Raw genomic sequence first — 27885 nt, 5'->3', positions numbered from 1 at the left:
TTACAGTTTCCACAACTATGGCATTACATCAACATGTAGAAGTCAAGTCATATTCTTTACGGTAGATTTACTGTCACTTGAAAAAGTCTCCTTACAAGATGCAGTCACAACTGCCACATAGATGGCTACAGTGTAGAGTAAAAAACAAGCACCATTTTGCAGTCCGTTTTCTGATCAGAAACATCTTTTGCATTTCATAGTCATTTCCTGATTAATAAAATAATAGACTATCATGTACACTATCATGTATTTGTATTTATATTTAGATATACTTTGAATCTGATCACAGTATTTAAAAATAAGTCAACTGTGCAGTAATGAAGAGTATTGTTTAAACTAAGGAACAGGACCTGTAATTCTGTAACTCCAATTACTGGTTAATATCCTATATACATAAATATGATAATAGGCAGTTATTGGCCAGCTAGCAAAAACATTAGCTTTTCATAGCCAAGTTCTGGGCCACATCACTTTTCTTTCAGATTACAGACAGGAAAATCAGCAAAACAAGGCCCTGTCTACAGAAAAAGTCATCATTAGGAAATGAACAGCAGCGTTTTTCTTAAAGGAGCTAAGTTGCAATGGGAAATTGGGACAGGACAGTGACAGAGCTACAGAGATTTTTTCACACCTCGCTTTCTCACTAATTTTGTGAAACTTGGCATTATAACCTCATGACTCCAAGCCTTTAAGAGCCTTCAGGAACAATTAACCAAAGCACATAACCCCATCAGGTCAATGAACTCTACCAATCTTTCTCCTCTCAAAGGCAGCAGGCTAAATAGAGAGATCTCCACATTAAACATCACCACCACCTGACTAATTATAAAAATGCTTGATTGAAAACTTGAAAAGCCTGTTTCCAAAACTGTGGGCACAAACTGGCTATATCTGGATGTTCAAGAAAGGAAAGGGAGGAAGGGGGAGACTTGAGCCGGCTTCAGGAACCACCTGAGTCTGCTCCCAGAGTCGTGAGGGAGAAGGCTCAAGAGCAGAGAGGAGTGCAAGAGAAGAAATTGTGAAATGCTAGTCTGAATACTTCTGTGTAACAAATGCTCCACCTGAAACAGAGTAAAATCATTCTTAAGAAAAAAGCTACATAAATAATTACCAGTTTTAGTAAAAAAAAAATCCAGCGTGGGAAATGTCCTTTTGTTTACTAGATAAAAAAAAACAGTAATTTTACTTTTCAGAGGCATCAAGAAAAATTAATTCAGAGAAATACATGAATGTAATATTCTTAGGTATAAGCAAACTGTCTGCATTCTAGAGGTGTAACAATACAAGAATTGAGAATCTGGACATAACCCTGTTGAACAAATTGACAGAAAACAGTGATTGCTCGAGAAGTGAAGAAACAGATTAATAGCTCACAGAAAAGAAACTCAACTTTGCTGCTAAAAACAGAATTTAGAAATACTAAGAAACTATCTATCCCATCTAAAGAAGTACAAGGGCTTCATAGAGAAATAAGAGTGCTCAGACACGGAGTTAGTCAGTTGTTATGCTTTAGTTCACACCTTATCTCAATTTGAATTAATTTCCACATATAGACAAATCTTCAAGATTATCACCTGTCTTTACTTTCTTGCAAAAAAATGTTGGCCACTTGGTCCTACAGTGAGGCCCTTTGTTCATGTTAATACCCTGAAAAGCTAGCAGAGGTTTCAGGCACCACAGTCAAGACATTAACCAGAGTTAGTGTCTTTTGTACAGAGAAATAATACTTTATAGGCAGCCTTAAAAAAAGTTTCATGGTGACAAAAAAAAAAAAGTATTAAATGATTTTTATAGTTGGAGAATGGTACTGAATTGCAATCATGTTTGTATGTTTTATGTCCTTTCCAGAACATTTCTCTTTCCTTCTTCCAGACCTGAACATACTTTAACAAAAAACACTTTAAGAAACGGCCATTTCTGAGTTGGAAAAAGCATGATGGAAAAACCATACTCTACGTTATTCTTCAAAAAAGGACAGCTTTGGTTATTCACTATTCCATGGCCTATGGAATTTAAAATTGCAGAGAAGTTGAAGAAGGAGAGTTCCTGAATCTCTAAATTTCTTTTACCTATTAGTACTGTCTTGATCTACCGAGCCAACCATCTTCTTTGCTGTATAGGTAAAACTCATATATCCCAATAAAGAAGGACTGCTAGCTTTTTTCCTTATTCTAGTTACAAAAAAAATCATCAATGCAAAATCATGAAGCAACTTCCTCTATACTAATCATTTTTTGAGACAGCCTTTAATAAGCACCCTTTTATGTTTGTAGTTCTACCACATTTGGCAGATGAAAACAAGTATTTCCTGATTAGAGAATGACAGGACTACATCACTAGTACAGATACTTTTCTTAAAGAAATTTTATATAAGTTTCGATCAATTCCTTCCACCTTGTTTAACCAGTTTTAGTTTATTTCTATATTACCTTTTGCTCACATTTTGCATTTAGTCCCATCATATGGTCATTCTGAGATACTGTTTCCTTATTCACTGATTTCACTTGACTGAACTGTATCACCCACTTCCCTCTCCATGTTCTAAATTTGCTTGTAAACATTCCAGTAGCCGACCAACATACGCATTTAACGAAAAGCACCAAGAACTCCTACCTATATATTTCATACTTTCTTCTCAGCAATATTCAAAAAACCAAGAACTTGTCTTAGGCGTTTAGGTCTTGTTTATGTACCAGCATATTTTCTGTAACAACGTCTAACTTCAGGCTTCTGATCAGCAAGTAGGAGCAACTTACTCCAAGCCTTCTTCCAAATAAAGGGAGAAAATCCAGTGTTCTTTGGTTCTTAGGTCTATGTTTTATTGTATAACAGATCTTTATATATGGTGATTTCCAACCCATACCCATTCCTTAGCATTTTCTCCAAATCAGTAAAATCACTACATTTTTTGTTTAGGTGATTTACCCATTATTAACTATATTAACTTCTGTTTTCCACTCCTCTTTACAGAGGGATTTAACTTCATGCCTAGATCTCAGTTTGTCTGAAAATCTCATTTAAAACTCAATTTTTCAATATGCCCTGCAGCTGTCATTTCCTCTTTTATTTCATACTCACTTTAAGCCACCTCAAGATCAACAGTACAAAATACAACGACACATTCACACTCTTGCAAGCTACCTAGCTTCCTTCCTGACGTATGGATTGTTGTTCTATGCACTTTAGTTCACTTCTGCTTCTCATTCCTATTTCTTGATGTCTTTAGTGTATTACAAAAGCAGCAGGAAATTTCAAAATTACTTAGAAAAGTGTTTTCAGATGTCTAATATCAAGTAACAGATCTACTGATATCCTTTGTGGTTATTAGGAATTACGCCATTTCACAAAGAAATAGTGCCTTTCAACCTAGAATTAATTTTATATTGGTTTAACTGTCAGAGAAACAAATTTATAGAACTCAAAAGTAAATATAGCACCCACAGACTGTAAGATAATCTTTTAATGTGAAAAAACGCAGCAAGATGAACTAACGACTTGCTGCCTTATCTCTTGGACAAATCACTGAAGTTAAAAAGTTAAATTAAGATGTGGTTATAAAACCAAGATATGAAGGATCCATTTTATTTGGCCTGTCTCACTGGGCTAGGAGATCCTCAATTTGTAAGCTCAGCTAAACTACTCTACTTGTCCGCCTCAACCATATATCATAAGCAAATAGTCCCACGCAAGGACAATGGGGTTGGACATACTTGACACTATTTAGTAGAAACAGAATTAAAAGGCAATTGTTTCATTACACAGTTCACACACCTTAATGCTGTTACCTTGGCCTTAGTTTAAAATCTTCTAGCTGCTTTTGATTACTACAGGAAATTAGTGCTTATAACAATTATGTATAGCTCATTAAAATATTCACTCTTCCTTTGATTTTTATATCCTCAAAATATCTCAGGCATAGTAAGAAGGCAACATTTGTAAGGTGATTATCTTCTATGTGGTTAGTTGATATAAATGAGAAAAATGGACACTTTTAGGGGCATTAAGTTCCCTATTATGTTACTTATGTTTATAGTTTCATGACTTCTCACTACATCCATTTTGTGCTTAAAAACAGTTTTGATGCATTCTTTTCAAATATGCTTGCACAAAAGAAAAGCACAGAAAAGAGGATGGGCTTGACAACTATAGTACAATGTTTTATATTGTGATTTATGCTATTTCAGAAATTTAATTTTCATATAATGAAGTTATCAAATAATCATAATTTTTGGATTGAAGGTTTTAATAGCCCTCCATCCATGCACTAAGACTATAGGGTCACAATACACCAGAACGAATTAGTATTTCAGACAGATCTCACATTTTTAGAGAGTACTCTGAATATCTACTTAAAACAAAAAAACAAACAATACATCTAGAAAGTAGTAAAGTTCCTTTAAGCTGAGTGGGCTTTCCACCTTCACACTGAGTTAACAGAAAAGGGATAATAGTCCAAATCCACAAAGGCCTTTCAGACTAGGATTTAGGACTAGGCAAAGAATCATTGCCCCCTTAAAAGTGGTCAAATTCATCCAGGCACTGTGTATTAATTTCCCTCATTTTCCAGTGTAGAACTTCTAAATAAAGGCTCTCTCAAAAATAAAGAGAGCTAAATGAGCTATTTTGAACTAATGAAAAGAAACACAAGTCACTGATGCCACAAGATGTGATTGTATCATGCAGCATAATCTTCTTAGGAATGATAAACGACAATGATAATACAAGACCAGCTTTGGCCTGTTAGCAGAGGAGAATTTATTCTTAACCTGTCATCTCCTAATGCTTACATCTAAATTAGAGCGAGGCAGGAATGATGCATGAGGACACACTGAGACAGCTGAAATGTAAACAATAATTTTCCAATAATTTGTTGCAAAAATGGCAGAGAGACATTGATAACTGTTCTTAAAACTATCAGGTTGGTCCCAAGTCTCCAAAGCTGTCTAAGACCTCTAATGATTAATCATGGAAGACAGTTGTCACATCACAGGAAATTAAAAATCAGAAATCCAGAAGTTAATAGTGGAAAATAATGTTCATGCACAAATAATTCTCTGCAGCTTATTCACTGCATAACTTTTATCTTCTGAATTTGCAGTTGACAACATGAGCACTGCATTACACCATAGCCTTAAACAAAAAAACAAACCAAGTGCACTTCAGCTGTGATGCTGCAAGGATAATCTTATAAGGAAGGGATGTGAGTTCAGATCCTGGTTCTGCCAAGGATTTCCAAAGAAATCATGATCAAACATTTATCTTGTCTGTCATTTACTGAACTAGGAAAACAACCTACTGCAAACACAAGAATAATCTAATGACTGAGTAGTTTTTTGTACAGCAATGAATGAATTTACCAGTTGAAGGTCTAATACAGATAGCTGCCCTACACAAAATCCTTCGTATGTCTGTTAGAAACCAAGAAATTTCTCTATTGATTCCTTTCTGAGAATGCATATTAATCAGTTACTGAAAAGTCTCGCCTATGGTGCTAAAAAAGGAAAGGTTGTATTTGAAAAGTCCATAGTTACAGAAGAAAAAAAAGTCCATGTTTCTGTCTTTTGGTAATGAAAAGGAGACAAAATTCACCATAGAAGTAGCATTCAGTGGTAAGAATTAATGGTTTAACATTTGAGTTTTACTGAAGTGTCTTCTCAATATTTAGTTACTAAGTTTGGATTCATCATAACTGGCTTAATCCAAAACTACAAGAACAATGAATCCTTTTGGTTAAAGACTTGATCCAGAAATATTTAATCAGATAAGACTTTCTACAACTCTATTCTGGGAACTCTGTTTCTAGAATACTTGAATTTGAGTGTAATTATTATTCCAGCTAATCAGACTAAGCTGCTTAGCACATTAAAACACATTTCTAGGATATTTAAATCCTATACTGCTTTCTCCCCTTAAACACAGTAAGATTATGGTTTAAGAGGCCTCTCTCTCCTTTTTACATTTCAACTTGATGCCTGCAAAAGTGAAACCTAAGTCTGCTAGTCATCCATCTATGGCAACGTCAGACTATTGATGAAACAGGATAAGGACAAAAATATACGTACAGCTACTTTTAAATCTAAAAGATAATAGCGATTAGATAAAACTAAAGCTATTTTTACACTTCAATAATTGGCTACCTAAGTAGAGATGCATTCAAGTGGGAAAATGAAAAGAAACAATTACACATTCCCATGCTTTAGAAATGAAAGCTACGTGGTGACATTTTTCTGCAAGAGCTTTTTAGCTTTACACTGAAGTCTTTAATATTAAGGTAAATTCAAAATAACTTACACCTTATATGAGATCTTAGCAAATCACACTTTTTTTCCCCTAAAGAATACACTCAGTGTGATTAGGATAATAGGATGTGATTAGGATTACAGACCATTTAGATGAACTGCACAATTGTCCTCACAAGTTGTTGCATTGTTCCTACTTGAAATTCTTCAGTATCAGGCTAGCAGACAGAAGAGCTGCTCTTTGACTTCAAATTTCAATAAAATAAAAATGTCATTTGTTAGCTTTCATTTCATATGCACCTAGGTAAGCGCATTTACAGTTTATTTCATATTTTGTGAAAAAGATGAAATGCAAAAGCCTCTTATAAAAGCTGTTCAGAAAGTCAAGCTTAGCAAGAACAGAGACAGACGTAATACAACTGACATCCCATTTCCCTCACCTATCTCAATTTATAGAGATAGGGTCAACTACGTAAGCTAAAAGATAGTATCTACAGAAGAATGAATAGACATGAACTGAAAAGTATTTCAAATTCAGACTTGATGACAAGTTTAAATAATGTAATCTGTAGTTTGCCTGTAAATACATACCATGTATATCTATTTTTACAAACAAGCACAAGTATTTGTGGGTATACGTATGGAGAATACACTTAACACTTGCATAACCAAGTCAGGGTATACATTTTCAACTTAAGATTTTATTAATAGAGCTGAAAGAATTATCAGAGCTATTTGGAGGCATGTGACTGCAGGCTGACTCTGAAGTGACAGAGATGTTATAAACTATCACCTTTTCAACATAAGGCCACACATCACCAAAGGCCTTACAAAAAATTTGCAGTCATTTAAAAATGACTTGTTTCAACTTCCCATAAACCTGTTCTTATTAGACTTCAGCTAAATTAACGTAAAACAGATATCCAGATATCTGTCCAAACCAGCCTAAATTCACATCTTAAATTAAATCTGATACAACACTTTATTTGAAAAATGACCAGTGCTGAATTTATTTAAAAATAAATCTTGATGAACTAGACATAAAACAGTATAAAACAAGTTAGTGATGTTTTGCTGTTCAGAGTAGATTCCTGCCATGTTAGAATACTACAAATGTAGGATTAGCATTAAAGACCCATTTTATTTGGGACATAATTTTATGCCTACAACAGACTAGAGTACAGTATGCTCACTGATATGAGAACATCAAGAACAGATAGGAAAAAGCAAAACTGGGAGAAGAGGTTAATTAAATTCTCTATTGTGAGCTCTAACATTTAGCTAGTAGGTTTTTTTTCCTGAGAAGACTACTGGTAGAAGAATGGAGATTAGACATTCCCCTGGGAACTGGAATACACACCTAAGTAAGAAAACTCAATGTCAAAGAACTTATGTCTGATGGGCCAACATTATCTCCCATAAAACTGAGGCTTTAAAACAACATAGCTCTAAAGCATCTGCTGCCACATCTTAAATGTGGCAAACTTCTCCAGACCTCCATGCCAGTACCTCCCCACCCCATACACACACACACTTCTAAAGTTAGAGGTTTATGGAAGACAAAATTCATCTTACAGCAATTCTGTAAGAAACTGAAGAAAGTACTAAGAGGCTTAAGAAGATGGAGACAGGCCTTTTCACATCAAAAGGCTACCATAAAAAGTTTACCTCAATGACCAACCTCCGCATTTCTCTTTTCAGAATGCATGTTATAGGAGAAAAGATTTGGGGCTGAACTATAGAGGATGGTCCTGAGTCAAAATAACTGTATAGAGCAAGATGTAAAAAAGAATCATAACCCTATTTACATGTAACACCACAAACCTTTTTTTGAGCTTAGGAACAAGATACCTCTTATAAAATGGATGATTTGAGTTGTGTTCATTAGCCTCTGTGGTAAAAATAACTAAAATAATTTTAGAAACTAAAAATAACAGTAATTATTCAAAGATGTAATCTGTATGAGACTCCTATCTTGGGAGAGTAGATTTCTAATGTTCTCATTTGTCTCTACTGTTGAAAGTCCATTAAGATGAGCTTGTTGCGTGCCTTTGGAACTAAGCGCCATTCCCCCCAGTGTTCTTGGTTTCGACCTAAATAGTGTGAAAACAAGAACAGTCGCAGCTTACCAACAGAGAAAATTCAACTTCTCTTCCTAACAGTTCAGGGAAGGAGGCCTCCGAATTAGAGAATTCTCATTTTAGTTGAGGAGAATATGTTCTTAAAATTAATTCATTTATACTAGAAGCATTTTCAGATTGGTAGAAGCTGAAGCTTTGTGGATGAAAAACAGCAAATTAAAACATGCTGAAAGCTATGTTGTAAGAATGAGCCATTTAGTGATTTTTCCATGCATTGTAAATAGCTTCATCAAGCAAAGCTTTAATTGAGGTAGCAATTTTCATACATGAACATGCCAACACCACCTGAATTTGGGAGTAATGAAATTACAGTGGCACAGGCAAATCCCTAGACTTGATAAAGAAAGGTTAGCTTTGACCCATGAGAAAGAAAGAAAAACTAGCATAGCAACCAAAAATGCAAGTGCTGCTTTTACATATGCCTGTTCAGAACAGAGAAACACAGCTGGTCGTTCTATCCCCCTTGCCAGGGAGCACTCTGAGCAATTAAAGCGTCTTTTCAGTAATGAACAGTTTGATAATAGTCATCTTATTTCTTCTGTTGCTTTCCACAGTGAAAAATGAGTTTGCTTCCACACCCTGCGACCCAGAGGTGGTGTCCAGTAGACATGGACATATTCTAGGAAACTGCTCTTTGAGACAGCAGAGATCCAATCAACTTGCTATTTATTTTTCCCCCAACCCTCAAACTGAGCATGTTGTGGCTTTTTTCATACAACTCAGTAAACCAGAGTAAAGAGTTCAAAACTTTCTCATAAAAAAGAGCTTCTTCAGTAGACAGAAGCAGGCTAATTATTTGATCCAGATCTTGAAGACTTTATTTTAACTGCTAGAATAGATGCATTGGTAGGTAGACAAAGACTGAGTAAAAAAGTACAGAGTACTTTCAGGCTGCATTTGCACTAAAGCATGTTGCAAAATGTCTACCCATTTCAAGCACTGCATTTAAAAATAGTATCTAGGATCTCAGCTTAGTTCTTACATGTCATTTACATAGAAGCGCACAGAGGATCTCACAGATAGTATTACTTTATTTAACACTGTGTCAGTTATCTCTTTTGTTACATTTGGCTGTTTTAAGCTAGGATGCTATGAGTAGCACTTGGTCTGATATAAATACTCTAAAAGCACAGAAGAACACCAAACCATTATCACCTGTAAAAGGGGCATATAATTAGCACTGTAGCTTAACTGATAATCTGTCATTGGCAGAAAATATTTGGTTAAGTAAAAAACAGAACACTACTACTAAAACATAATGTAAATATTGCCTAAATTGAGAAGACACAGTTCATAGCAAGGCAGACAAGATTTTAAGAAAAGGAGGTTAATTTCCCCTCATTCGGACCTTAGCCTACCATTGGAAGAAGATGGTGCCTTGCAGTCACTTTTGGTGTACATCATCGTGGTGACACAGCGTTCTTAATAAATCCAGTTGGAAGATTTGGCAACTCTGACCATGGTGAAGCATCACTATGAAGCCTCTGTGATTCACTCAACCAGACAGCACTTGAGCAGAGAACTGACCTCCAATATACATCTTAGCAGAAAACTGCTCACACAGGTGAAAAAAATTCTTAATCTAGACAAATTCTAGCAACTCTGCCAGCCTGGGAGAAAAACAAAACATAGGTAAAAGTACAGAGTTAAGTAGTTAGTGCACCTTAACATTCAGTCAAGACTTGTACCTGATGGAGGCACAGAAGCACACTCCAAGAGTAACAAGGACATTTGAGTACGATGATTTTGCAGGAATGACAGACTGCTAAAAGTCTATCACTCAGGTTTAGGGATGATAATTCATAAGTGCACAGTCTTCATTTGATTCACAGACAAATGACCAACAAGAATAACCAAACTAAACTGATTTAGAGATTTAGAATTTCATTTGTAAATGAAAAAATACCCACACAGATTGAACTTATTTTTAGACTATCTGCAGATGGGAAAAATCACCAAACTTTTCCAGGGGTAAGACTGAACTTAAGGAACATCAGTAAGATGGCAAATAAACATGTAACTCAGAGCAAATACCTAACTCAGTGCCTTTTTTTTTTGTAAAAATCTGAGATTTTTATGCAATAATCACTGTATAGTTTTCAAAAGCAAAGAAGAATAGCAAGAGCAGCAGAAGTCTTTGGGTATTACAAAAATAGCAACTTACCTTCATCTGCTCTTATCCATCAAAAATACTTCTGCTGCATTACGTTCTGTCAACTATTTTTCAAATTCTATAGTACTTCCCTTTTAATACTTACTTTTAACACAAAAAGAATGTGGGATATCAATTTTACATATTAATCTTGATTTTAATTTACAGAAAAATTCAAACAGAAACGTACTGATAACATTTCCCTAAGCAATGTTAGCTAGTGGGCAACAATATGGGCAAGCAACATACAGTTAAGAGCAGGGCAGCCACTCCTTTGACACTATTCTGCTTAAACTTTTTAAGCTTGTATCCACAGTATTCTTTCAGATAACTGAGTACAAACAAGTCATGGCTTGGGGACCACTAGACTATTTTAAAGAGCATTTAGATGACAAAGATTTAAGCGGCTAGTAGGGCTATCAGAGGCACCTACTTTTGAAGACATATCCCAGTCTATTTAAGACCAGTCAATTTGAAACTTTACATTAATTATAAACAAACTTTATTTTCAGTTACCTAAATAATTATACTCATCATTACCATGCAGTAAGCATTTCTAACCCTATTTTACAAGTAGACAGAATTTACAATTCTCAAAGCCATAATGAGTCAGTATTAGAATTACGAAATTCCCCTTGTGAAATTAAATCATTTAGACTAAATCTCTCAGTGTAAAGTTTGCCACTCTAATTTAATATGAAGGAAATGTTTCTTAATATACAAGCCTGTCAACATTATCAGGTTATGCAGGTAGACTTCTCAAAGCATTCTGCTTGTACTAAAACTGAGTCAATTATCTGGGGAGAGGAGGCAAACAAAGTGACTATGGCAAAGAAAGTTGCAAGAACTTCCATCAGCAAGATGCATTACAAAAGCAATTATTGCTGTAAACTTATCATTTATTGGCACTCATCTTCAACTTACATTAATTGCAAGTTAATAAAAGTGCACAACACCTTTAACTAGGTGAAAACCTAAACAGTGTTGTATTGCTATAATTCTATTCTTCAGAATAGTAATGTCAGTGAAAGGGTTTCTTACATCTCAAGCTGCTGCATGGGATATGAAGTAATTACCATCTTATCTTCTACGTATCTATGATACTACTCTTAAAGCAGCACAAGAGAGTAAACTATAGATAGTAACTAAATCAATTTTCAGGGGGAGTTCTAATCAAACTCAAATTCAGAATGGTTCCTACAACACATTGCATAACATAGGCTGCTAAACGTGTACATATGTTTTATGAATGCAATACCATTACAATCTCACCAGCAGCCAGGCAGCTGCACAAGCATAATTAAGTGATGTTAATAGCACCAGATTTCTTCATCAATAGTTAGGATGTAAAAAGTTTTGTTGTAGGATTGGTTTTACAATTAAGGGGTTTTAATAAAATCAGGGAATTTACAGAAAGATGGAAATAGACTAAAAATACTTCTATCTGTAGGTGTTCAAACAACACATAATTGGAAGTATAAGAGATACCAGCAAAAAAGAACACTATTTTACATAAAAATTGAGTGACAGTGTCCTACCTCATTTAACTGTAATAGCTCTCTTTATCAAATTAACAAGGAAGAGGTGAACCGTAAGTCTTTAGTTAGGTCAGCTATTCTGCAGCTTACTGAAGATACTTCACCGACTTCTCCAATTCTACTCTTCAAAAAACTATTGTCATCACAGTTTCAATTTGTAGCACTATTCGTAAGAGTATTAAATAAATTGATATAAAATTATCATGAAGTTTTCCCCTTACCTCTAGTAAGCATGTTTCTGCTGACAGAGGCGTACAGCACAGCAAATGGAGAATTGGGTTCTTGTCTATCCAATTTTCAGCTTTAAAATAACTAGCTGCTCCCAGCTCTAAATTGCTCTTTTGTAGTTACTTAGGGAGTGAAAGATAGCTACAGAGCTATCCAAAGCTGTTCCTTGGGCTTTTCTTAAATGACTAATTAAAACAATAATTCCCTTTTCTTACTGCAGAAAAGGACTGAAAGTTCTTCTGCTGAAGAATATACAAAGCTGTAGGTATTTACAAGGCTTTTATGAGAAAAAACTGTTGAAGCATAGCATTCCTCACTGGACAAACCAGGCTCATTCTTGTGATGTTTAACTCTCTTACTCTCTACAAGAACTGCCTAACCAGAGACCTTACCCTTTTTTTAAATACAATATGGAGAGTTTAGGAAACATGGCCAAGCCCAAAAGAAAAGTTGCCTGTCAGAGCCAGGTGTTCTTCGTTCCGTGTTTAACTACATAAACTAGATGCTTCAGATTACTTATTTACATCCCCCTTTACGGTCAGAGAGAAACAACATGCAGGAATTTTAGCTGCAGAGGTAGCCACCATGCCAAATTCCTCTACTTCTGACCTACAATTCATTAATTTATGACTAAAAGAGAGATTAGAGTACCTTCACACAATTGAAGGGTTGTATCAAAACTTTCATTGCTAACTAGTTCTGAAAATTGTAATTAAAAGTCACAACTTAATTTCTAGGGACTCCTCCTCCCTTTTGCCCCCATCAAAAAATGGTAAGTAAGAGCATGCTTTTTAAATTCAAACAACAGGTCTGAACTCAAACTCCAGAGTCAGCTTCTTGAGAAGGATTAGTTCAAGCAGTTTAACACACGACTTCAGAAGTATTTTTAAATATATATTTGATATTCATTCTCATATAAATGAATACAAAAGTATCAGCCTGTTTAGAGCATGTGTTTGATCTGCTGTAGGAGCATGTTAATACTTAAGCGTCTAAAATTATTTCCTTTCTCCCCCATCAACTGACCTCCTTGTCAGAAGAAGGGTATATTGCAAAATACTGTCCACAGCAATGGCTGATCAAGTCACAATTCCTACAGCAAATACATTTCCAATTCTGCCCATGAACACATACAAACACAAATTTTTGAGGATGGGGAGGGGGAAAAGGAAGGTCAATACTGGGTTACAGAGTTCAAAATAACTAAGTAAAGCTAAGGAAATCTAGCTCAGTTTTTCCCCAGTCCTTTATGCACTGCATCAAGTCAGGTTTTTGCATTCATACTATCTGAAGCTGTAAAAAATACAAAAAGTTATTTGACACTTATTGTAACTCTAAATATATTCCACTTTAAGATTATACACTAGTTATTTTTGTAAGCTATATGAATAACTATAAACTTTAAGTAATCTAAAGTACATAATCTATCTGTAGGCAATCTGGACTGATGCAGTGGTAAACTCAGATTTCTATTTTGTATGATTTTAAAAGATGAATTATGCTGTGTGACCTTATTCCATAAACAAGTTTATAAATATCCATAAACATGAACATACATATATAGTTTGAGAGATTCCCATGGAATCCATAGCCATGGAATCTGTAGCATATCTAAATTTAACCATATGAAAGCTAAAAAGCCCAAAACTTGGAAAGCAAACAGTGTGTTTGATTGTTGTTTTAAGATTTTTTTGTAACTTTGGAAATATAAAGTATGCTATTTTTTCAAGTTCCTTCCAACCCATCACTTAGTTGATACAAACACATACACACACACATACATATGGAACCAAGCTCTTAATGGAAGGGGTAAGGATGCAGAATTTGACAGAAACCATCAACAACGTTCTTTTCCACCCCTTCATAGCCTGAAAGCCGATTTAAAATAAATGCTATCAGTATTAATATAGCCAGGACAAGTCACTTTGTGGTTCAAATTCCAATTTCAAGTTATTGTGAAAAATAAGTCAGACACACCTATTCTTATTTTCTTTGGGGGGGGGGGGGATGGGGACAGTACACTAGTGTAACTTCTCTTCTATGCTAAAGCCAGCTACTAAATAAAAGGATAACTCAACTGGAAATGGTACAAGCACCCTTACATACACTATAAAATGCCACCAACTATAACCAGCAGTGTTACACTTTATATTTCCTTCACACAAGAGAAGGAACAGAAGATATATAAAGGGGAAAAAAGGAAAGACCCTAATGGATTTTATTTCTTTGACAAGCCATAAATAAAATTATCTTCCTTTTTCCTCCTAACAAAAAGGAAACAAAAACCCAGTTGCATCCGAGTTGCACTTTTTCCTGTTAGACTACACTACGAATATTTAAACACACTTAGTTTTATGTATAAATGTGGTTCCACTGAGTACAATGAGGTTAGTTCATACAGTAACTTCAGCATATATGTTATATCTGCAGGTCAGCACACACATAACTGAATACCTACTGCCTCATCTCTATGTACCTAACTCATTCCAATTTCTGAGTCTTTTCTTATCTTTACTTTGCTTAAACAGTAAGAACAGTGTTTGAAAACCTGTACTTCCAAAAGAGATGACATCTGAAGGAAGTTGAAGGTTTTGCTCCAGTCTGAACAAAGGAAGTAGTAAACTATATAACTAGGAATCATTCTGCAAATTAGTTTTTTAATCCGAACCCATGACTTCAAAAGTATCTTTAGAAATATATTTGATATTCATTCCTACATAAATGAATATAAAAGTACCAGCCTGGTTATAGTACAGGTTCTGCTATGGGAACATGTTAATACTTCAGTGTCCAAAATTATTTCCTTCTCCCCATCAATTTTTCTTCATAAAGTTTCTAAACCATTCTTTTCAGCTTGTTTCACACATTTGTATTTCTCATTCTCCATGTCATGGGCTGATGTAAATCACAGGGAAACTGAAGAGAGTAAGTTGCCCTGATAGGGAAGTCGTTCCAAATAAATACTTATATAATCATATTATAGAAATCAAATGAGGTAGATTTTCAACCCATTATGCTATTTAACTTTTCAGATTAGTTGACTCAGAGGAACAGTTTTGAATTATTCATACTGATAATTTATGGAATTTGGATACATGCAATTTAGAGTTTATGCAATTTAGATACATGAACCCCATCCACGCTTTGCTGAAACACTGAATGAGCATGAAAGTAGGAATAAAATTACCAAGCTTCCTCAGCATATCAACAATTCTGGACTTCCACATTTTAGAGGAAGTTATAGATGTTTAAGCTCTGAAAGTCTTTAGCAGTCTGTCTGTAAGCTCTTCAGTTACAGGATTTACTAGAAACAATTTCTCATTAATAGATCAATAATGTGTGCTCACTGAAACTTGTGAAATGCAAGAATAGTACTTGTCCCTGCCACACCGCTTAGCAGAATCCAACTCTAAGAAAACAGACCTAGAGTCTGATGCAATGTTTACACTTTAAGTTGAGCATCTTTTTACTTAAAATACCTATTCTTAAACTGAAACATTTCTGATGTCATAGTTCCGATGAACTCTGGAAATGTTCCCATGTTTCTGTGCTAGGAACATTTGTCACTACCATACTACAATTAAACCCCAAGATAGACCAGGTTCCAATCACAGTAAGACCTTTTAATGTATGAATAACCACAGGTACATAATGTGCCACAAAGAAATTAATATTGGAATGCTTTCTGTGCAATAGCACACAGTTATGTACCAATGCACACTATGCTTGTTATTTTTTCTCACTTTGGAATTGTTTTGTATGAGGAAAAGAAAAATCTCAAAGTTGACAGCATTAGCTACATAACATTTCACTGCAAAAGTCCAAAATTGTTGCTGGAAATGGAACACCTGTCATTTAAAATATCAGTGAGAAAAAGCATACCCTCAAAGGGGTAAAAACTGATCAACACTTCTATATGAAGAACATTCATACGTTCTTATAGCACACAGCAGTGCCAGAACAGATGTCATGGCTTCACAGAAGTTTCAAGCTAAGAGAAGTCACTGTATTTTATCACAGCAGCGTCTCTAAAAAGAGATTCTGCAGCCAATACAGTGAAGCGGTACTTTATAACAGTAGCACTAATAGATAAAGTTTAGCAGAACAGTGTTCTCACAGCCATCAGGCTTCTCAATGAGTCTGAAGAAAGGGTAACAGCTAACTCAACCAGCTGACAACTAGAAGCTGGAAGAGATGTAGAAAGGAAAGAGAAATGATACATCCACTTCAAATGATCATTCCCTCATCAATCCAGATTAAGATTACCAACCCATAGCTAATACAGGGCAGACAGGAAAGCTCTGTGTTTACTATAGGATCTTTCAGGTTCAGACAAGAGGAAGAGGCTCAAGTTTATGCCTGACCCAACACATGCATACTCCCCACCCTCAAAACTTCAGTAGAAGGATAAATGCATTAATTCAACCAAAAAAAGCACACAATGAGAAGTTTTCACTGTCTTCATTATATTTGAAAGCAAGACTTCAAATATGCTGTGAACAAGTGTTTTGAATAACTAACATTCATAATAGGAATGTTTGTCACCCCACATGGAAAGAATAAGACAGAACAGGAAATAGTCCATGTTTATTCACGTGAAAACAACAACACACTATAGAAGAGGGTTCATAGTAATCTCTTCATTAGGCATCACTTCCACCTCAAAAATAAAATTTCCTAACACTTTCCCATGATCTGTTAGTTTTCATGAACAAATACAGAAATTAGGATTCTAGAAAAATCCATTAGTATTGGGTATTGCACATCTTCTGAAACTACAAAGCAAGTGTCAATTGTGCGGATTACTACCTCTGATATTAAACAGCATGTAGGACCGTGGCAACTATGCCTGTATTTACATATTGAGTAGAAAAGACAGGAAAGAATTTCCATTTAATTTCTAGTGCAAGTCTACAATAATCACACAGACAGAACAACATTTATTAACAGGAATGGAACAAGTCCACACATGGATCAGAAAAGATCATAAATAGTACAGTCGCAAAAAGATCTAAAGTCTCAGATTGAGGTTGTCAAGGGTGTGCAATACAGACATTTGTACAGAGCACCTGTACGACAGTTTCTCAAAGATACAAGTTTACTATGAGTAAAGTGGTAGAATAGCAGGGATTTTTTTAATAGGTACATCTTCCATTAAGAAATGTGCAAGGATTGGCTAGTGATATACACAAGTTATTTTTAATTGAGAAGATACTACTAAACAGAATCTCAGCCAGGAAGTCTATTTTACTTCGACTTCTGATCACTCCAACTTCATCCTGACAGAAGTCAGTTCCCATTTTTCCCCAAGCAGAAGAATTTTGTAGGTATGTATAAGTAATCACAATTTTTTTCCAAACTCAGAACCAGATCAAAGTAAAACGGGGGAAGAAAATGCTCTGAAGAAACACAAACATTTTAAACAAAAACAATCATTTTTCTAAATGGTTTTATTTACATTTTTCATATACAAGTACGTTGAATGATACATTCTGACTAGTATCACCAGTGTGAGTTACACGAAATTAAAAATACTGATGTATTGCATATGATGAAATGCAAAACAATCAACCCTAAGCCTCGTATAAAGCCTTCCCACCCTCTGAATCCTCATACAGCATCTGTTTTGTTATCAAGACATCTAAAATTCAAAATGTTCATATTGAATAGAAGTTATCTAAACAATTATATCTAGTTTAATTTCTTTAGAACAAGCAGTTACACAAGAGTCTTACTTAAAAAAATTCGCAAAACGAAAAATACATATGAACAGCCAAACACTTTACATGCATATTACTAATTTTATGTTTATTGTTTCTGGATTCAGGGTATTTGTCACAACTGTCTTGTGCTTATTAAACACCTTGAATTATGGCAACTTCTCAAACCCTACCAGCAACAACAGTTCAAAGTGACAAGGAGATACTAAAATAAGCCCAACAATGAAAGAGGTGTGATGTGAACTGGCCTGACACATTTGGGACAACTACAGATTAATGTTTCCATTTAAAGTGACAGGAACTAAAAATTCTAAGGAACAGCAATAATCTTGATAAAAATGCTACAAATATATGGACGTCATTAATAAATGTGCTTAAAAGGATTTTCAACTGGGTGATTTCTCAAGGAAAACTAAAGGAAAAAAGGTGACAACTTCAAATGCTTGTTGCAGAACTACTGAAATATTTACGAAATTGATAAAGTGAAAGTTCTTTCAAGTGTATCAAAAGCATTATCAACTCATTCTGCATCTAAAAGATGAGTCAAACAGTCAAAGAGATGGAGGAAATGGTAATAGACAGCTGGGCCTGTGGGATCATAGGGTGCATTACATCAGAATTTATTTTTACATTTCTGCAGCACCTTTTAGCCAGATGCCAAAAGCACTGAAAGCACTAAATTAAGCCTCACAACAACCCTGTGAGGTAGGTAGGTATCTGTATTTTAATAATGGGAAAACAGGTTAAATAACTTACCCAAGAAGGCACAGCAAATCAGCAGAGCAGACTAGAATCCAGATCACGTGATCTATGAATTTTACATTATGGCATATGTGGAACCTTGAGACTTACATGCTGCTTTGTAAAACTGTTAAAGAGGCACTGATAGTGGACTAATTCAAGTTTACTGGAAGTAGATTTTTACAGAAAAGGTATCAAGAGAAAAGCGTGCTTTAAGCACCTGGAGAAAACAAAGTCCAAGCAACAGGAGTGACATTACTGCATCAGGTCTTAAATTTTAGTAAATGCAGAACGCACAAGCAAGTTAACTATTTTTACTTGCTAAAATACGTATCAAAATTAGACTACAGTCTGTCAAATTCACATTCTCACAAGCCTTAAGCATTCAAATGTCATGACCAAAAAACATTGCGAGCTGGGGGCCATTTCATCCACTTCTATTATTCCCATGTCTTGCAACTGCTTCCTTTGAATGTCAATAGGAATAAGAACCAGAGCGAGAATCAAAATTTTTTTTGACAAGTTCAAACTTATAGTAGAGTTGCCATTAGCAGAGCATCAAAGCATGCTTTGCCCAGTTAATCTCTATGTTCTACTGACTGGCAAACCAGTTGCAATAGAAAGACCAGAACATATAAATCAGTGCTTGGCACACAAAATGGAAACGCAAATTATTCTGTTACTTCAGTAGTCTGTGTATCAATGGCAATAAGTTAGATGATAAACTAAGTGCTGAACACTGTTTTAAACTATATTCCACTAGGGAACAAAGTCATATGAGAAAAGGAAAACAGAGACAGTGAGCTGAAGAAACACTGTCATCCTAAAACAAGAGGTAGTCACAGCAGTAAGGTCTGCACTTGAAGTTTTATATTACAAAATGAAGGAGCATATGGAGGGAAAAAGTTTTGTCTATGTAGATTATAATAAATGATTTCTGCTTGAAGATTGAAAATGACTATAAAGAATACACTCCTAAAGTTAGGCAAAGAGAAATTTAAAGGTTTCTAATAATTTTATAAAGGACAGTTATTACAGGGTTAATTTACATTTTTTTAAGGTCATAACCGTAATTTTCACCCTAGCTCCTCTTCCAACAGCAGAACACCACTATGGAATGACATTCACCTCAGATATATGTAGTTCAGAGGACAAAACTCTCTAGTGAAAGACAATCTGCCAGAAAACATCCCTCACTTTCCTTTTTGTCTTTGTGATGTGAAGAGGAAACAAGTATCATATTAAAGAGGAAAGTGTTATGCTTTTTTGACTTCAGAAAAAAATGTAGCTTAAAGATCACTGAAGATTTAGCAATTTCCAGATTTAAAATACCAAAGCAGTGAAAGTGAATCAAAAGCAATGCTAAACAAAGATTTACCACAGGTTTACTTTCCCAACTCAAAGCTGGAAAGAGCTGTACTTCTGAACTATCCAAGAGAAACTTCCTAGCAGGAGGAGAATACTAAGATTTCCAAGGAAAAAAAGGTTCTGGAAAATATCTTCCATATTTCCCTTGTACATCTTAAAGCTGTAATAAAAGAGGCCTCAAAACAATTCCTCTATCTTATATCTAAGGTAGCCTTTAAAAATTAAATCTTAATTTTTATTCAACCACACTGTTAAAGGAGTATTTGAGAAAGCATTTCATCCTGAATTTACTCTCAGGCAGGTTTGCACACCATACACAACTTAAAACAACACTGGCAACAGTGCCCAATTATGTGAATATATTTTTCATTGAGGAATTTGGAAAAAAGTTATTTCAGCTTACATAGACAAATAGTTACATACACTGAAAAAGGCAGAGATAAGTATGTTGCTTTTAGTTATAACAGTAACTATGTGCGTTTAGAGAAGTTACTAGGAACAGGGAAGAAAAGCTGAAAACCAAAATTTAGTCATAACTGTGGTTTTAAAAATTTGCCTGCTAAGGTAAGAGATGTTAAGTTTTTCAAAAATAACCTCTCATTTCTTTCAAACGCAACTTTTCAAGTGTAACCTCTGCCAGAAATCTACAGTTCATCTTTTCCCCATTTTGAATAAAAGAATCGTATAGTCCATTTATATTTCAAGTGTAATTAGAGATATATACACACACAGAGCTAGTGATCTCAATGCTGATTCAATTCCTTCTCAAGTTTACCTTGTGTTATTTGGTTACCATACCTGCTGGATAAAGCTGATCTTCCTTCCTTGAAGTAGTACATAATAATTATATCCTAGAGACTGCTTTAGGCTTTACCATTGTTTGTGTTTGTAAATACTATTAGGTAAGTTAGATAAAAGGCACTGGTTAAGAGAGGTAATGTCTGTCACATCATCTCTGAACAGGGTTCAAGACAAGTAACCTCAGGTTTCTTATACTGATAAGAGTAATTCCTGCTGAAAGATCTATAATGCAGTATAGGCTTTCTGAGGTGGTCTTATTCACCTCAGATTTGAGGCATGTTTAGGGAAAGATAAGAGTTCTAAATAAGCACCAAATCCCACAGAAATCAGATAACTGTGATGTAACCCTCAAATTCAAGACTAGATTCTACAGAAAACTTTGCAGGAATACAAGAGGTTGAGGGATTTGGCTGCAGGATCCCAAAAGGTAAAATTCACAGCTGGAGGCGTTAGTCCATTCGCAATCTCCCAGATATCTTCTATCACTGACATTCCACTAACCAATCACTACAAACTACTGGAAACAAAACAGTGAAAATTCTAGGATATTTCATTACTTAATATTGAATTTAGGTTGCACTATTATACCTTACTATAAACTGCAATACACACGTTTGTTAAACAGATTCCCATGATTGCAATTTTATTTCATAACCTTTAAAAATTTACTGTCAGAAAGTATTCGAGTAAATAATTTTATATACAGAATATGATAATTATACAATGTAGTTTGGCCACTGAGATTGCTGCTAAGCAATTTTTACATAAAATGGAAAAGAAATTTAGCTAGCTCATTTCTCATCTCAGGAACAAAGGTCTCCACCATTGTAGTTTAGCATGCAAAAGATTTCTCTCTTAAGAAAAGTGTGCGCCTAAAAAGATGCCCATAAAGCATGTGTATTGGTATACAATATACAAGGGAAAACTAAAGGAATACTCAGCTTATACAGTGCATTTCATGGCATGTCATTAAAGACTGTTCAGATGGGTCAATGCACTTAAAGGGAACAAAAATTGCTGTAGTTTTATATAGTTATGTAAATCATCACAGTTTGGGGGAGATTTTTAAAAATTAATGAGTTGTGCTAAAGCCATGCATTTTCCCAGCATTTTAATTTCAGAAATCAGCTTCCACCCCACACCCTCCCTGAAAACACTGTTCAGAAACACTCAAATCCCTGAGGAAGCAAAAATATTAAAAGATCCAAACATTCATAGGAAGTAATTCAAGTAAGTTTGTACGTAAGAATAAAAAAATGAGCTCTAAATAAATGACACAGGAGGCAATAAATTGACACGACAAGTAAATAAAAGGCTAAAGCACTCCAATACCATTGAAACTGTTTTAATGTTGTTGCAATTCCATAATGCAACAATCATCAACTCATAAAAGACCCAATACTTTAGAATTCATTTTAATTATTCCTTTGTACCTATTTTACAAAATAAAGGCAAGGTATATTTAAAATCCCCCTTTCCCTAGGTTTTATGTACCTATGTTACTTATGTTTATGAGAGCATAAACTTAAATTCCTATTAAATGTTATATAAGAAAAAATGTTAAAATATTAACCTCTGCTTCAATGTACAGTTTCCAGAATCTGCCAGAACTGGGGAACTGGGCAACAAGGCGTTCATAGGTCTTCCGAGCTTTGTCTATAGGTTGATTCTAAAAATTGAAAATCAAAATAGCATTTACAATATTATGATTTATGTAAATGAATATGCTGATTTTACTCCAGAACCAAATAGTGTGAGTGGACCATAGATAAGGAAATGTAATCCTATGTCACTAAACCTGTGCCTCTCGAATGAGAATGCTCCAAGCGTCAAGGTCATATGGATTCTCTTCTAGTTTCTTTTCAGCTTTCTTCACTTTTTCTGGGACATATTCGGCAGCCTAGAAAAATCAAAGACAAGACATAAGAGATCACAAGTAGAATTTGAGAAGTTCAGTCCGAGCTATACAGTCAAGCTAAGTACAATGTTCTGACAGTGTAACATTTCAGATCTCAGTTTTTATGCTGGAGCTATTAAACTGTAATTTTATCTGTAAAGCAAGTTGTGCTCATAACATAACGCACCCTAACAAGCTTGACATATTTGGCGATCCAGTGAAAACCTAGACTAAACTGAGCAAGTGTTTTAAAAACACTCTAGAACAAATCTGAGTTTGCCAGATTTATTGCACTACAAATTTTAAACAGTTTTACTGACCTGAAACTCTTAATAAGCAAAAAAGTAAATTCAAACTGATTTTTTTTTTATTACAGATCTCAAACACATCTAATTTACTATACGAGTTATTCTGCATATGCAGGAAAGTAAATATTTCATGTCACAAGGTATAGATTTAACAAGAAAACTAGGAAATGCCAATTCTAGTAGCAACACAGACACATTATCCAAGCACAATTTATTTTTTGTTAACTTGCCAATTTGTCAATCAGCATAGCCTTACAGTTGCTTTCACACAGCTTTGGCACTAAATATCTTAAAATGTTTTCTCCACACTCAGCCATTCGGATTGGAGGTTGCAAGCTACTTTTGATATCAAAAGCTTTGCCAAATTGAACATTAAATTGTTAAAATAGCTACTATTATAGTATGTCTTTAAGTGTACTTTTAAAGACTTGTGGAAATATCTCACTTTATAATCTCCAGAAAAAGTTTTCTAGTGTTAACACTGCATTAGCTCAAGTAACTGAAAAAATTAAGATCTACGATGATCATTTACATGAGCCTTAAAACGTATGCTTGTTACAACCCTAAATGATATGAAGTTTTTTTTCAAACATGAAAGACTGTTCCGACCTTTACTCCAAACAGGTTATTTACCAACTTTCTGAAATTGACTCATTTTCAGGCAGATGTTAGCAACCCCAAATTGCATGATCAAGTAAATTGCTGCCCTCACAAGATGTAACAGTAAAAAGCTGTTAATATTAAATTATTACTACTAGATGTTTCTTGTAAATTTTTAAAAGTTAGCTGCATATTTACTGTTACAATACACTGCTCTGTATTACCCCTTTAACACTGATTACTGTACAGAAAAATCTAGAAAAAAGGTCAATTGCTAAACGATTATTTCAAGGAATTACTTAAATTTTTAGCATTGAATCTAGATATATACTTATACAGCTCTGAAGATTAAATAGGCAACAAATGGGACAGAATCCATACTCCCTATCACAGGTTCCATCATACATTTAGAAAGAGGAGGCAACTTGACACGTATAACATCAGAGACATGAGGCTAAGTTACTTAGGAACGTCAACTTTTTATTTTCAGGAGTGGGGATTCCCTCCCCCTCCTTTTTCATTCATATTAACCTTTGCAGATGCAATACTATATAACAGTTGCTTACATTATTCGTTATAATTCAACTTGACCATTTCAAAAAGCTACAGTATTTTTGAGCATCTTTAAACACTACCAATTTTTGTGTCAGTCCTACTAGCAGGATATAATTTCAGGCATTTCCCTTAAAACATTATTTTAAATTAGTAATTTTATATATAAAATGGAGAAATGTACAAAAGTGTTGCAGAGATGTTATGCTGATACCTAACAGTAGGCATGCACGAAAGCAAAAAGGAAGAAAGATCACTAAAAGGTGCTTTATAGGAGTGGATTTATATAGAGCATCTTTTCTTCTCCGTTCAATTTTTAGCAAGTCATTCTTAACATTAATTGCTCAGGGCAAAGCAGTACAACTGGGAAGAGAAGTATCAAAAAAGCCCCATAGCAAATTAAAAATTAGTTTGATAAATTTAAGAATTGTTAGCTCCGCATTGTCAGTTCAAAAATAGTAAATTTATAAATTTGTTTGAGCACTGTTGCATCCCTAGTCCATCCAAATTCTGACTTCATAATGCTGCATATTGCAGTTCAAGTGATATACCCTTAAGATGCAAAACAGTATGAAGTGACCTAGTGGTATTATTTCTTCCAAAATTACATGCATAGATATATTTCAGCTTACAGAAGACAGCACTGAAGCTGAAATTTCTCAAGTTTAAAAACAATTTATGTAAGTTATCTTTAGAGGTGATTGAAAGCTGAAATGCTGTTTATTCAATAAAGCAAAGTTGGATTTGCCCACATTACTGGTAAGCTTTGTTTCTTGTTACACTCTAGTGAAATCTACTTGTCTCAAATCTTCAAGCATGCATTATTCTGCATTCAATTAAACAGAAATGCTTATTTCAGGAGTACTATTAAGGTATGCCACAATAAAAAAAACCCACCCTATAGAAACAATTGAAGCATTTATAGGTATTAGGGTTCTGCACTGTAAGTAGTCAGCTTCACGTAGGAAAAAGTAGAATGAATCATTCTAGTGCCCCTCAACTATTTCAGTAGTAATGCAGTTGTATTATCTCAAACCTTTCCACATGGCACACACAATAACTCAGCTGACACTGCAATAGTAGTTAAGAAGCTTTCAGGAAGTCCATTTCACCTATTCAAATATAGGGCAATAACCTCAGAAGGGCTGAAACAAATCAAGCCAGTGCAAAAATACCTGCTGACAAGATACATAATCCCAATAACTCTACATTAACTTTGTATGCTTGATATAGGACTCCTAATTTGTGTAAGAAGCATAAGAAAACCTCCATTCTTGTATTTGGAAAAAATAAAAAAAAAACCCTGTGATTTCTTATAATAGCAAATACTCACTTAGCAGCAGCAAATAAAGATCTCCATGCAGTTATATAAGACAAACAAAAAATTACAGGAGCTCTACAGAACTGAAAATCATGGTATGGTCAGGGTTAAGTTTAAGCTGGTCTGCTTGGTATTGCTTGCACCAAATGTCACATGTAGGAAAACGCCCAACTTAAGGCCAATGAGCACTTCCCCTCTTCCCCCCTGGTCGGGGGGGGGGGGGGGGAAGGGGAGGGGCAGTCATAAAAGCCATCCATTTCAGTATGGAGGCAAATTGCACTCCAGGCAAACTGCTGTTCTGGCCATATTTGCACCAAAACAAGGTCTCATTACCTTGCATCTTCATCAACAACCACTCCTAACACATTGGAGAAATCAAGACATACACTTTCCTGTCCGGACTATTTTGCCAGAACCAAGTCTGTGAGTAAACATGCATTCAGTTACATGTTCAAATTTGTGAGGGCTAACATCTACTGTAACAATGCAGTGAAAGGGGGCAGGAAGTTCTGACTTTTAACCTAGCTCAACTACAGCCAGTAAGACATCTGATCAGTTTTGAAAACTCATGTTAACTGAACTTTCTGTTTAGACTTGCTGTTATCAGTTTGGGGGTATGTGGCTTTTGATTTTACATTTTTAATTATTCTGCTCACACAACAGCTGATGTCCAACAGGATGAAGATACTTAATTCTTAAGGTGGTATTCCACAATGGTCTCAAGTCACTCCCATCATCCTGTCCCTAGACAAACATTTTCAGGACCTCCCTTTGGTAGAGGGACACATGCTTGAGTTGATCTCATTCTGTAACATGCCAGTTCAAGACAGTTAAACCAGCAGAGTAACAAACCTATTAAAGTGATTAACTGTCTAACAGTTTAGCTCCTGATCTCAGGATCAGATCTGATGCAAAGTATGAGAGGGAAAGACACACAGGATTGCATCAGTCCCAATTTAGACCAGCTTAAACTACCATAAAACTGCATGAAATTAGACAAAAAGTGATTACTGGACTTTTAACTTTTCTTTAATGTCTGAAAAAATGTTGCAAAGAATTGTTACATACAAACTGGAAAAGTATTTTTCTCTGCTTTTGTCAATTTTGTGTGCAGTACATCTCCCATGTAATCAGGCTCCTATTCCACAGACAAATCCCTCTGAAGGTCGCAGAATTGTTTCTTAAAGTTCATGCCCATAAGCATCTGTATTATTATCTAGCCTGATCCACAGCTTCCCTTTTATTATTTACAGAAAAATAAAAGGCAAGAGATTTTTAGTTTGGCAGATACTAAAAGTGCAAAGTGATCTCTGTGACCATGGTTTTCAAAATCTGAAAAAAATTAAAAAAAATTATCCAATTAGAATTCCAGGAGATCCTTTCTGAAAAATACATTAGCCATACAAAATCCAAATCTGAATTCACAAAAGATGCCAAAGGGAAGAAGAACATAAGAAACAGGACAGGAGATTTTGTTCAAAGCTCATCTTTGGTACAAATTCTTTTATAAATCACCTTCAAGGAAGAAAAAATGTTTCATACCATACAGCTAAGAGAAGCAGTTAACAGGTTCCCCAGGCCTCTGAGAATAAACCCTAACATTTCCAAAGGGTGTTAAAACCACCTAGCCTAACACCCCTCCCAACTACTCATGCCACTTGGTATATGCTTACAGCATCCTCTTGTTTCCACAGAAGTATCTGCTACAGTGGAAAGGAAATTTATTTAAACAGCTATTCTACCTGTGAAGAGGCCAGTTTAAGATGCCTTAAAAACTACCACTAATTATGAAATGAGAATTTCTATAAATGAGACATACAGGCTGTGGTACACAAAAAGAGTCAGGAATTTTAATGTTTAGTTCTGTCACATTGGTTTAATGTCTAAAAGGAGTTCTATGTCCACTAAAATGGAAACTATCACTTGCAGGTTCAGACAGCTATAGCACAGTTTAGCATAGTCTGGGCTATAACACAGCCAGTGAAAATAACTTCAATATATTAACATGCATCTTAACAAGTATTAAGTTAGTTATTCAGTTATGTTAGTTTACAGTTTTGCCTAATCAAAGCTTTTTTTGCAAGGTTAATTATGGCTTTATGTACAGAGAACAGGTTTTTAATTTCTATCTTCAGTTACCCATTCCTTACTTCAGTACACTATAGTTACACTGTATCAACCCTTGCACTTTCTTTTTCCTGTATCAATGACCATTTCTGTGAAGAAACAAAGCAAGATACTGTCTAATAAACGTATTTCCCTTGCTTTAACTTAATCCA

General features: G+C 34.9%; 1 protein-coding gene and 1 long non-coding RNA gene across 4 annotated transcripts in view; one reads left to right on the top strand and one right to left on the bottom strand.

Annotated features, from left to right (window-relative positions):
• Positions 1–27885, bottom strand: part of CSTF3 (cleavage stimulation factor subunit 3) — a 57180-nt gene that overhangs the window by 23784 nt on the left and 5511 nt on the right. Inside the window, exons 2-3 of the mRNA XM_067296177.1 lie at positions 22727–22828; positions 22502–22597 (exon numbers count right to left, since the gene is read on the bottom strand). Of these exons, the coding sequence (XP_067152278.1) occupies positions 22502–22597; positions 22727–22828 (198 nt within the window). The remainder of the gene's footprint in view (positions 1–22501; positions 22598–22726; positions 22829–27885) is intronic.
• Positions 1–27885, top strand: part of LOC106497079 (uncharacterized) — a 42561-nt gene that overhangs the window by 9933 nt on the left and 4743 nt on the right. The window contains exon 3 of one of the 3 annotated variants that reach the window (XR_010884095.1): positions 1873–2211. The exons of the other annotated variants lie outside the window; for them this stretch is intronic. This is a non-coding gene — a long non-coding RNA (uncharacterized lncRNA). Of the gene's footprint in view, positions 1–1872; positions 2212–27885 lie in introns of those variants that run through there. 3 annotated transcript variants of the gene reach the window in all.

This window comes from Apteryx mantelli, chromosome 4 (genome assembly GCF_036417845.1).
Source record: "Apteryx mantelli isolate bAptMan1 chromosome 4, bAptMan1.hap1, whole genome shotgun sequence".
Taxonomy (NCBI): Eukaryota; Metazoa; Chordata; class Aves; order Apterygiformes; family Apterygidae; genus Apteryx; species Apteryx mantelli.
This window is presented reverse-complemented; position numbering and strand designations above follow the sequence as displayed.